We start from the raw sequence: 12,009 nt of genomic DNA on the forward strand, positions 1-12,009 counted from the left end.
GACTCAGGGCTGCAGTTGGGCTCCACAGCTTCCCCAGGGAAGAGGCAGAGGCTGGATTCAGCGAAACCCAGTTTTACCTCCCTTCCCTCTCCTACCACTTTCTCCTGAGGGTACTCTCTCAGTTTATAAAAAATCACTGTTTCAGGCTTTGCTTTTATTAAACTGAATCTAAAGCGTCTACCATCTCAACAAGGGAGAACTTGATCTCTCTTTCTAGTGTTAAGTTGTACAAGTCCTGTTTTTTGTTTCATTTTGGTGAACTTCATCTTTAATATATTGGGTAGATTTTTTTTTTTTTTAATTGGGTAGATTTTTGTTTCAGTAGCTCTCAACTGTGGGCGTCCTTCAGAATTAACTCATTTTGAAATTGCTGGACTGTCTCTGATCGATCCTGTGCCAGTGGCTTTTCACTTTAAATCAGATCTTTTCCTCTATTTCAGGTAAAATGTTAAAGGGTTCTGTTAAATAACTAAAAGGGTTCCTTTGACTTTTCATTTTACTTGTTTGGTTTTCACTTTATGTTAAAGGTAAGACATTTACCACCACTAAGGGTACTCTACAAAATGCCCACTAAGTACTCCCATAGAGTTGATGCCGTCTTCTTTCCTGCCCAGAAGACGGGAACTACTGTGCTCCAGCACTGAGTCCGCGTCTAGGACCAGCAGTAGAAGAGCCAGCAGGCTCCTTGAGCTGCGTCAGTGTCGACCCCACCAGGAGCAGGCTTCGGATGATCCGGAACAAAGCACAGCCAGCAGAATGCCCGTGTGATAATGACGCCAAGAGGAGTCCCTTTTTATACTAGATGCCTAGGATAAAAGGTGCTTTCTTTTCCATCTTGAAACTCGGAGTTTCAAGGTGAACTCGGGAAGAGAGGCAGGCACACTGTGGATAAATAATTACAGAACTATGAGCACAAATCCCTGTTTCCTCTTGGTTCTGTCTTCGATTTCCCTTTACTTTCACTGACGTTTTATACAGTAAAGTAGGAAATACCGTGGCTCTGAACTTCAGAGAGAAACTTCACTTAATGGAAGGGTTTTTCTTAAATAAAACAGTTCTCTAAAGCTAAGAACTGATCAGTTATGATTATTCCATCCAATATCCCTAACTGAAGTAGCTTAAAATTCTGTAGTATATTTATTACTCCCTGACAGAGACAGGTGAGCTGTTGCTATAGAGATTTAACATTTTACCGATTATAGAAGTTTTAATTTTTATATAGTGATGTTAACATGATGGTGGTAGCTGATCTCTTGAACAGAAAACAATTTGTTTTTGCCACATTGCATCACGTTGTGCTTTTCTAAAAGCAGAGAGCTATTTTTATTGCCCTGCCTAATAATGATAAGATGACCAGCCTGGAGAGCTGGCTTGTCTGGTTACTCCCTGTTAGCTTTCTTTTCATGATGACTGTGTCACAGGCCATGTTTGGAAAGTAGAAGAAATGAGGTGAATATTCTTCATTAGTGATGACCCTTCCACCTTGAATCTGTTCATTCTTTTTCCGGTTCTGAGTTTTGTAGCTTCGGCACCTCTAATTAATCGTAAAATAGGCGTGTTTTTCATTGTCTTGCATTTACCATTTTAGAGCTATATGTTTAGTTAACCCGTGTTCTGTCGTCTTTTGTTGTTTTGGCCCATCTTCCGTGTAAAGTAAAGCACTAAGAGAAGATGTGCACGTTACTTAAACGGGGTCTTTCCCCTTCAGGACCTCGTAGTTTACAGGAGCTCCTGGTGTATACAGCTCACTCTAGTATAGATTAGACTGTACTGTCTGTTACAAGTACAGACGATGTATTAGTTCTGAATAGTACTGGAGAACAGATTCTAAAATGAAATCAGAGAAAAGGTGATAGATAGGATGTGGACCTCAATTGTAAGACGAACAAAGAGGAAGTAAGACAATTGGAAGTGTGGAGAGCAATATGAGCCAGGGTATGCACTGATAGCATCAGTGGTCTGCTTGTAAAATGGCTGAAATATATGTAGAGACCCAAGTGGAAAACTGCTGATGGTTGTAGTAGGTGGTAGAACTGGGTCCCCTCAGATTGTGTGGCCTTGATATCATGCTAAGAAGTTTGGTTTTATTTTTAAATAAGTGTTGGAGTCCTCTTCAGTCAACCAGTATATTTTCCTGATATTCAGGTCTTTTGCCAACTGCCTTCATCCTTTAAGAAGGAAAAGTAGGGCAAAAAAATTAATTTTGAAGTGTCGTGATATCACTGTAAAATTTCCAGATTTTGCCAGTTTTGTCACATGCTGCGTCTGTGTCTGGTATTCTCAGGATCGCCTCTTAGCCTGATCCTTAACCCCAGTTTCATTTACAAGGGATTTGTTTTCTCTGGTTCTTTGTCATCTGTTAAAGTGAGGAACTTGAATCCTAGGTTAGTTGAACTGTTTTTTTTTTTCCAACTAGTTGTTTTTTAAAAAAGCCTTGAGAGATCTTAAATGTTTAGAGATAGTTTTTGGATAAGTATAAGCAGACTCTGGATGTTTTTGTGCTGCTAGGCTGAGGTTAAGTTAATTGGGACGAATAGTAAAGGTTTAAAAAATGCTTTCTCTTTTTCAAAATTTGGGGGCATTAGGTATTGAGAATCATGTTAAGGTTCACCCTTCTTTTAGAAAAATTGAGAGAAACATTTGCTCTTGAGGATGGTTACAACAGAAATGGTTAGTGCTGTGTCATTGTCCTCTCTTGTTTTGGCGCACATAACTAGTCTTCAGCAGGCATCATGCTGTCTGTATCACGTGGCTAACAGTGGGAGGTATCTGGTGTAGATTCTTCTTGGGGAAATAGATTTAAATTTACTTGGATAGAAATGTAAAGCACCTGCTGGTGCTTGTTTAGAGACCCAAAATGCATTCAATCAGGACGGAATATAAGCTGCCTGGATAGTTCCTGTAAGTAAGCAAGCGAGGCTTTCTTACCTTCAGCCTCATGCTGCGAGGTCTTAGTTATGTGAATATGTGTGTGCATGTGTGTGCAGGGGTTTTATATTTACAGGACAAGGCTCCCCAAAATAGCAGTGCAAAAAGGAATTCTTTGCTGTGGGGACTGCATGGAAGTAATATGAATCAGTGTGTTCTTTCATACAGGAATGTCACTGGGTGATGCCCTCAGCTATTCTAGTAATCAAGGACGCTCTCCTGTTGCTAATCCTATGATGAACAGGACAAATGGTGGTGATGAACAGAACCTCGCCAAGCCTGGAAATTCCATCAGTTCGTCATAGTACAGCTGTTGTCCTTAGTGCGTGGGGAGGCACCTGGGGGTGGAAAATTAATATATTCCACAGCGGGGGTTGGAGTTTATTGCTCAGGACAGTTAAGATGTTGCTGAGCTGTCTGTTGCCATTTCCAGCCTGGTTCTGGGGAGGAGCAGGAGAAATTCGCTTTAGCCTCAGCGGTCATACGTGCCTGCAAGCTGTGTAAAGACCTCTTTTGTCGTTGTTGTTCAGTCACTCAGTCGTGTCCGACTGTTTGTGACCCCATGGACTGCAGCACGCCAGGCTTCCGTGTCCTCCACTGTCTCTTGGAGTCTGCTCAAACCCGTGTCCATAAAGAGTTGGTTTTACTTCAAAAGAAATAGTTTTGATTGAAAGTATAAATCAGAGTTTTCAAGTTAAATAAGTTAAAAACAGAGCACAGCCACCAGACAGGGTTCAGCTTGATGTGTAATAGACCTCTGAAAGAAATTCACTGAAACAAATCTGAGGAATCAAGTCCCCATTTAGTAACTGAAAGCTTGCTGCTGCTCAGTCGCTTTAGTCATGTCCGACTCTGTGACCCCATAGATGGCAGCCCACCAGGCTCCCCCGTCCCTGGGATTCTCCAGGCAAGAACACTGGAGTGGGTTGCCATTTCCTTCTCCAAGGCATGAAAGTGAAAAGTGAAAGTGAAGTCACTCAGTCGTGTCCGACTCTTAGCGACCCCATGGACTGCAGTCTACCAGCCTCCTCTGTCCATGGGATTTTCCAGGCAAGAGTACTGCAGTGGGGTGCCGTTGCCTTCTCCGGAAAGCTTGCTAGGCAAACCAAAAAAATTTCATGTTGAATATGAAATCTTAATGATTCAGACTATACCTTTCACCTTGTCAGATTATAAATGATCCCTGGGACTTTCTGGGATGCTGGGTTTCTTCCAAGCCTGAGGAACAAGCCCTGCATTTTGGCCACAGCACTCTCTTGGGATGGCAGCTTAGTGCTGGCTTCAGAATTCTCTGTCATGCAAAAAAAAAAAAAAGGGAAGAAGAAAATATTAGCCCACATATCTTTACAGTTCCATTTCTTGTCCACAACTCACCCCTCCACTCCCACCGCCTACTAAACAGGACAGAATATCAATCATGGAGACAATTTAAGTGAGTATTATGAACAGTCTCCTATGGGGAAGAGTTATTATTAAATGTTTCTTTATTAAATTGGTTATTTGAAACTCAGTGCATTTCCCTTAGATAAACAGTATTATAAGTGATGATTAATTTTGGTTCTAAACTAATCCAAATTACTGAGAAGAAAGCATCTTCCTTTTTTCTAAAACTGACCGACAGAAGGAGTATTTCAAAAGGTCTCTGAGCTTGCCTTTGGCGTTCCTCTCTTCCTTTTACCTCCCAGGGCCTCTGGGCCCATCTGTATACCTTCTCCCTACTTGGTCACCTTATCCAATCTGCTTTATTCCCTGAAGTATTCCATGTCGCTACATTATATTTCTTCCTTTTTACCCTAAAACCAGAAACTCAGACACTTTCATTGAAATTTATCTCAGGGATTGAGAGGGAACCTAACTTGATCACTAAATTCACACAAAGCGGAATGATGGCCCTTCAAAGGGTGTACGTCCCCTTATGCTCCTTTAAATTGTGAAATAGGGTTCTGTACTTCTAAAAAGAGAATGCTAGCTGCTGCAAGTGAATCTTAGTAGAAGTTTGGCTAATGTGACCAAGTGAAATGAAAATGCAGTGGTTATGAGAAGTGTCTGAGTATGTTGGTGGGAATTAGGCTTCTGTTCTTCCTTTTCATGAGTTTTCTTCCTCTAGTTTCAAAGTTTAGCACCTTTTAGGGGCTGGGATGGGGAGAAAAGTAGGGGAGGACAGAGGCAGCAACAGGCCATTTGCAAACTAGAATGCTAATTTCTCAGCAGACAACCAGACAGAAAGTACACAGATCTTAACTGAGTGACTATAGGTAAGACTAACCTAAATCTCTGGGAGCTTGAAAAGTTATCCATACTTCTGTGCATTTAAATTATATATGAACACTATTTAATCTGTATAGACCTAGAAAATATTGAGTCCGGTAATTAATTCCAGAGTTTGTGATCTGAAGTAAACCATACAGAAGAGAAGGTGCTTGTGACTTCATCATATATTCTTATTTACTCTTTATGAGCACATAGCTATTAATAGTAAGGCTAGTCAAGAGACAAAAATTGTCTTCTGTGCTTCATCATCATGTCCTGTCGTTTCCTCTTGCTTTGGTTTACCTAGGTATTTTCAAAATCCTCACTAGATAATTTCATGTCAGGCATGTAATCAGAATGAAGATCAGATGTCCGGAGTGCTGTGTTTGAAAACGGTGTGCTTTGGTGCCTGGTTAAATAATATGGGGCTTATTTTCTGGCAGAGTGGTGTCACATCTCCTTTGATGTTAGCCAGAACTGGGTGGAGTTTCTTAAGCTGCAGTGGGATTTGCTCAAGCAGGGCTCTGTGCACTGGGGAGTTGGTTTCTAGTCTTTCTCTTTGCCAAAAGGCTTTTGCCTTTTTAAATAAACCTGAACCCAGTTATAATTGAGAGTACTTGATGTATAAAATAATAGTCACACGGAGTGATGAAAGTGAATTATAAGTGATGAAAGTGAATTATAAGTAGTTTATCGAATAGTCAACCTCAGGAATTGTTTCACACACCACTCTTATTTTACAGCCTAAGGAACTCAACCCCGGAAGGTGACCCACTCAAAGCCAAACTGAGAATCAGACTGAACTAGTGAAGCACGGAAATGTCTTCACATTTCCATAAGAAAAAAAACCAGCTTTTTTTTAATCTCCTGTTAGCAAAGTCATTCAAAGTTAACAGTATAAGCAACTATATTCAGTATTTTGAAATAACCTATAAAGGAAAATAATCTGAAAAAGAATATATGTGTGTGTGTTTATATATATATATATATATATAAAACTGAATCACTTTGCTGTACACTTGGAACATTGTAAATCTACTATCAGATCAGATCAGATCAGTCGTTCAGTCGTGTCCAACTCTTTGTGACCCCATGAATCGCAGCACTCCAGGCCTCCCTGTCCGTCACCATCTCCCGAAGTTCACTCAGACTCATGTCCATTGAGTTGGTGATGCCATCCAGCCATCTCACCCTCTGTCATCCCCTTCTCCTCCTGCCCCCAATCCCTCCCAGCATCAGAGTCTTTTCCAATGAGTCAACTCTTCGCATGAGGTGGCCAAAGTACTGGAGTTTCAGCTTTAGCATCATTCCTTCCAAAGAAATCCCAGGGCTGATCTCCTTCAGAATGGACTGGTTGGATGTCCTTGCAGTCCAAGGGACTCTCAAGAGTCTTCTCCAACACCACAGTTCAAAAGCATCAATTCTTCGGCGCTCAGCTTTCTTCACAGTCCAACCCTCACATCCATACATGACCACTGGAAAAACCATAGCCTTGACTAGATGAACCTTTGTTGGCAAAGTAATGTCTCTGCTTTTGAATATGCTGTCTAGGTTGGTCATAACTTTCCTTCCAAGGAGTAAGCGTCTTTTAATTTCATGGCTGCAGTCACCATCTGCAGTGATTTTGGAGCCCCAAAAAATAAAGTCTGACACTGTTTCCCCATCTATTTCCCGTGAAGGGATGGGACCAGATGCCATGATCTTCGTTTTCTGAATGTTGAGCTCTAAGCCAACTTTTTCACTCTCCTCTTTGACTCTCATCAATTTTAAAAGTCCAAACTCAGATAAGTTTCTCTATTATCTATACAGATAGAAGAAGAAAAGCATAAATAGCCAATGTGAGATAATTTTTTTAAATGTAGATACTTCTCATTCCCAAGAATATGTCTTTGGATTTTCTTGAGTATCCATATTAGAGAAGGACACTGTGAGTAAATATTAAGTGACCTTAGATGTTTCTGTATGTGTTGGATGACATTCATTCATGAGCTTCTTAAGATCAATTTTGGAGCACTTGCAGAACTAGCTTAACAGATTTGTAGAACACCTAAGGAATTTATTATACATGTTTTAGAGTAGAATAATTATAACTGAATAATTTTCTCTTTATTAAAAACTGGGCCTTTTGGGCTAAAAGCCAGTATTTTCACTTCTACTGGCTAGTATTGCCTTTACAGAGTCATTTTCCGTAAGTATATTGTGTGTGTGTTTAAATCATACTTCTATTTATATGTGATGACATGAAAAGGATAGCTAAACTGTGTTGAAAGGCAGATGCTGGGTGGTTGGCTGCACGACCCTCCCACTTTCCAGCGGTCAGATTTTCTATCAATTTTACCCTCTTAAGCTGAATGTAAGCTGCTATTCATATTCCGTAAACCACACATCAGCCTAGAAAATGGTTTGGGAGGTTGCAAGGCAGGGAGGAGAGTAAGATTACAGTGAATAAAAAGCTGCCGTTTGAGAATCTGCACTCAGATATATGAGGTTTAAAAGGTTTTGCTGTTTTTGTGTTTTCACCAGTGTCCTAAATCAGGGAAAGTTTGAGTAGATTGCATGAAGTATTATAGAAAAATAGATCTGTTGGGCTCTTACTGTATATTTTTAAAGATGGTACAGGTGTTCTTACAAGGTCTCTTTGACTAAGAAACTGTTTAATTATAGACATCCCTTATTGTTTTTTGCTCTGTTTAACAGCTTTCAAAGGCTAACTGTAATGATAGTTACCATAAATAGAAAAGAGAAAGGCGGTTCCTTTTTATGGAACCTTTGACATTCATCAGGCCTTTACAAAATTCCTTTTTCTTTGTGGCTGTGCTGTGCGGCATGGAGAGTCTTAGTTCCCTCACCAGGGGTTTAACCCACCCCTGGCAGTGAAAGTGAAAGTCCTCTGGACTGCCAGGGACTTCCCATATACTTTTTTTTTTTAAACCAGTGTGTTTGTGTACATTTATGTATATAAGATTTTTGTTTAACTTTAAAAAAAAATGCTTTTATTTATCTATTTATTTATGGCTGTGCTGAGTCTTTGTTGCTGCGAGTATTTTTCTCTAGTTGCGGCAAGCAGGAGAAGGGGCTCCTCACTGTGGTTGCCTCTCTCGTTGTGGAGCACGCGCTCTAGGCTGGGCGGGTTTCAGTAGTAGGGCTCGGTAGTTGTGACTCCTGGGCTCTATCAACAGTTGTGGCCCACAGGCCTAGTCGCTTCACAGCCTGTGGGATCTTCCCAGATCAGGGGTTGAACCTATGTCTCCTGCACCTGCAGGCAGATTCTTCACTACTGAGCCACCAGGGAAACCCTCCCATATACTTTTTAGTTTTAGGTTATGTTTAAAAATTGAAAGCTTGGTTGGTGTTCTGTAAAGATAGTAACGTACATGACCACAGAGGGAGACTGCCTTCTCTAGCTAATTCAGGGAACATGCCTGCCTTGTTCATGCCAGCAGGGCCAAGTGTAGCTTGGTTGACCAAGTCCTTTAGAAGTGATTCATGAAGCAGTATTTATCCTTACAAGATAAGGCCCAGGTTCCTAGTCTCTGGTAAGGAAAAGTGATTTCACTTGCCTGATAGTACTTAACCTTTTTTTAAAATAAAATGGGAATGTAGCCTAATCTGACCTTGTTTTGTATGTATTTTTACCCTGGTGGCTCAGTTGGTAAAGAATCCGTCTGCAATGCAGGAGACCTGGTTTTGATCCTGGGTTAGGAAGACCCCCTGGAGATGGGAACGGCTACCCCAGTATCCTGGCCTCAAGAATTCCATGGACTGTATGTATAGTCCATGGGGTTGCAAACAGTAGGACACGACTGAGCCACTTTCACTTTCATTTTAAGAATTACTCTGCACATGTTTTGGAAATTAAGATAAATGGAATAGTTAAAAGGGTTTTGAAGACTTGAAATCAAAAGACCTGATTTGAATTCCTATGGCTAATAAACTTGGATAAATAGAGGGGTCTTTTTTGCCCTTCACTTTTATTATTGTTGAAAAGGACAGAGTGACACTTGCTCTGTTTACCTCCCAGGATGTGAGGAAAAGAGTTTACTTTGGGTAAGACAGTCTGTTACTGGGCTTTGATTTTCCATTCTATAAAATGGGAGAGTCTCTTTTAGCTTGAAAACTTTGCATTTTAATTCCATGTTTGTTTAAAACAATGACGAGAGTTTCTAGGAATGCTTTCTCTTTGGCGCTGCTCATCACGTGAAATCTTTTTCCCCATTCACCAGGCAGTTGCAGTGGTGCAGAATGGCTGACCTCAGTCTTGCAGATGCGTTAACAGAGCCGTCTCCAGAAATTGAGGAAGAGATAAAACGGGACTTTATTGCCACATTGGAGGCAGAGGCCTTTGATGACGTTGTGGGAGAAACTGTTGGAAAAACAGACTATATTCCTCTCCTGGATGTTGATGAAAAAACCGGGAGTTCGGAGTCAAAGAAGAAACCATGCTCAGACACTAGCCAGGTTGAAGGTAAGTAATTAAACTGGACATATAGGTTCAGAAAGTAGGTTAGGGACTACACTTTGGGTCAAATCTTACAGACTTTTGAGGAGACTAAACTGAGTTTTTAAGTATAAGCACTTTCTCTTTATCTACATTTCTTAGAAACCAAGGAGGTAGGTTCATCACCTTTTACTGGAATATGTATTCTTCAGGCTGTAGATTACTCTTAACCTTCTATTAACCCTAAAGTTTCTTCTGTAATGTCTCAACTACTGTATAATCTGCTTATTAATTTCCTAAATTAAACTGCCTGCTATGCCTTTTCTTTGAAAGTAGCTTTGCAAAGTTAGATACTTTATATTTATACCAAGACTTAATTTGGATGCCACCTGTCTTTGTGAGTAATCCTAGGTCAGGATTAAAAAATGGATTAAACCCTTTAAAAGAGATTTGCTACCTTTATATATTGCTGGATCAAATTTGCTAACATTTGATTGAGGATTTTTGTATTTATGTGCATGTGGGATATTGGTCTGTTTTCTTGTAAGGCCTTTGTCTGGTTTTGAAATTGAGGTCATGTTGACATCATAAAATGAGTTGGGAAGTGTTCCCTCCTAATTCGGTTTTCTAGAACGGTTTGTGTTGAATTGATTTTTTCTTTAACGTTTGACAGGTTTTGTCAGTGAAGCCATCTGGACCTGGAGTTTTCTTTGTCAACTTTTTGACTAAGAATTCAGTTCCTTTAAGAAATAGAGAGCAGTACATGTTTTCTCTTCTCAAGTGAGCTTTGGTGGTTTGTATCTTTCAAGAAATTGGTCTGTTTCCTCTAAGTCATTGAATTAATGGAGATAAAATTGTAATATTACCATATTCTTCTAATGTCGAGGATCTCTTGTCATGTCCTCTCTTTCATTATGAAAATTTGTTTCCTCTTTTCCCTTGAGGAGTCTAGATACTAGTTTATTAGTTATTTTTTATTTTTAAAGATCCAGCTTTTGGCTTCATTGGTGTTTTTTTTTTTTTTTCAGGTATGCAACATAATGTGTCAATATTTGTATGTATTGTGAAATGATCACCATAAGTCTAGTTAACATCCATTACCACATATAGTTATACCTTCTCTTCCCCATGTGATGAGAATTTCTAAGGTCTGTTCTCTCAGCAACTTTCAAATATAGTACAGTGTTATTATTAGCTATAAAAACTATGCTGTACGTTGTATCCTCGGGATTTATTTATTTTACTAGAAGTTTATACCTTTTGAATTCCTTTCACCCATTTCCCACCCACTCCCCACCTCTGGCAACCACATAAAATAGGCTTTTAATGTTATATATTTCTCTCTAATCCTAGTTGTAGATGTGTCCCATAGATTTTGATACGTTTTTTATTTTCGTTCAGTTCAAACATTTTCTATTTTGCCTTATGAATTCCTCTTCAATCTATCAGTTATTTAGAAGTATGTTAATTTCTCAATATTTAGGGATTTTTTTTTTTTTTAATGTCAGTGAAGTCCAGTTGGTTGATAGTGTTATTCAGGTTTTTCATATCCTTGCCTACTCTATATTTACTTGTTCTCATGACTTGAGAAAGATACTGAAGTTTTGATGTAGTTTTGTGGGTTCTTCTCCCTGCAGTTCTGTCCGTTTCTGTTGCATGTTGTTTGAAGACCTGTCGTCATGTGCGTATGTATTTACACTGTTAAGTCTCCTTGATGCACTGACCTCTTACTGTCTCTCTTTGTTCCTGGTAATTTTCTTTTCTCTGCATTTTAATTTTCATCTTGCATTAATGTAACCAGTCTAGTTTCCTTAGGTAGTGTTTGCTTGGTATGTCTAACTGCTTCCTTTCACTTTCAACAGGTTTCTTTTTTAATATTTACTAATAATGGGTTGCTTAGAATATAGATGGTTCTTGCTTTTTTAATCTAACCTGAAGAACTCTTATCTTTTAGTTGATGTGTTAGACTATTTATTGAAATACCTAATGTGATTATTAATACGGTTGGATTTAATCTGTCAGTTTGTTGTTTTCTGTTTCTTCCATCTGTTCTTTAGTCTGATTTTCTTTGTCTGCTTTTGGATGAATTGAATGTTTTTATGATACTGTTTTAACTCCAGTATTGTCTGGAGAATACAGAAATATACAAATCTATGTAACAGTAAATTATCTCACCTTTTTTAATTTTGAAAAACAAACCTTAAGTTTTGGAAGGTTATTTTTTGCTAGGTGTCGTATTCTGTGTTACTCTTTTCTTTCAGTAACTTAAAGGAAAATTAGTCTTCCTACTTGTAGTTTCCGATAAGAAGTCTGTTAGAATTTTGATAGTTATTCTTTTATTCCCTTCTTCTGGCTGCCTTCAAGGTTTTATCTTGATCTTGGGTTTTTAGCAG

General features: G+C 39.2%; 1 protein-coding gene across 27 annotated transcripts in view; it reads left to right on the forward strand.

Moving 5' to 3' along the window:
- MAP4 (microtubule associated protein 4) overlaps nt 1-12,009 on the forward strand; it is a 151,641-nt gene that overhangs the window by 47,796 nt on the left and 91,836 nt on the right. For all 27 annotated transcript variants that reach the window (XM_059880097.1, XM_059880098.1, XM_059880099.1 and 24 more), the window contains exon 2: nt 9,402-9,643. In XM_059880097.1, coding sequence (XP_059736080.1) covers nt 9,421-9,643 — 223 coding nt within the window. In that variant the 5' untranslated portion in view covers nt 9,402-9,420. The remainder of the gene's footprint in view (nt 1-9,401; nt 9,644-12,009) is intronic.

Source organism: Bos taurus, chromosome 22 (genome assembly GCF_002263795.3).
Source record: "Bos taurus isolate L1 Dominette 01449 registration number 42190680 breed Hereford chromosome 22, ARS-UCD2.0, whole genome shotgun sequence".
Taxonomy (NCBI): domain Eukaryota; kingdom Metazoa; phylum Chordata; class Mammalia; order Artiodactyla; family Bovidae; genus Bos; species Bos taurus.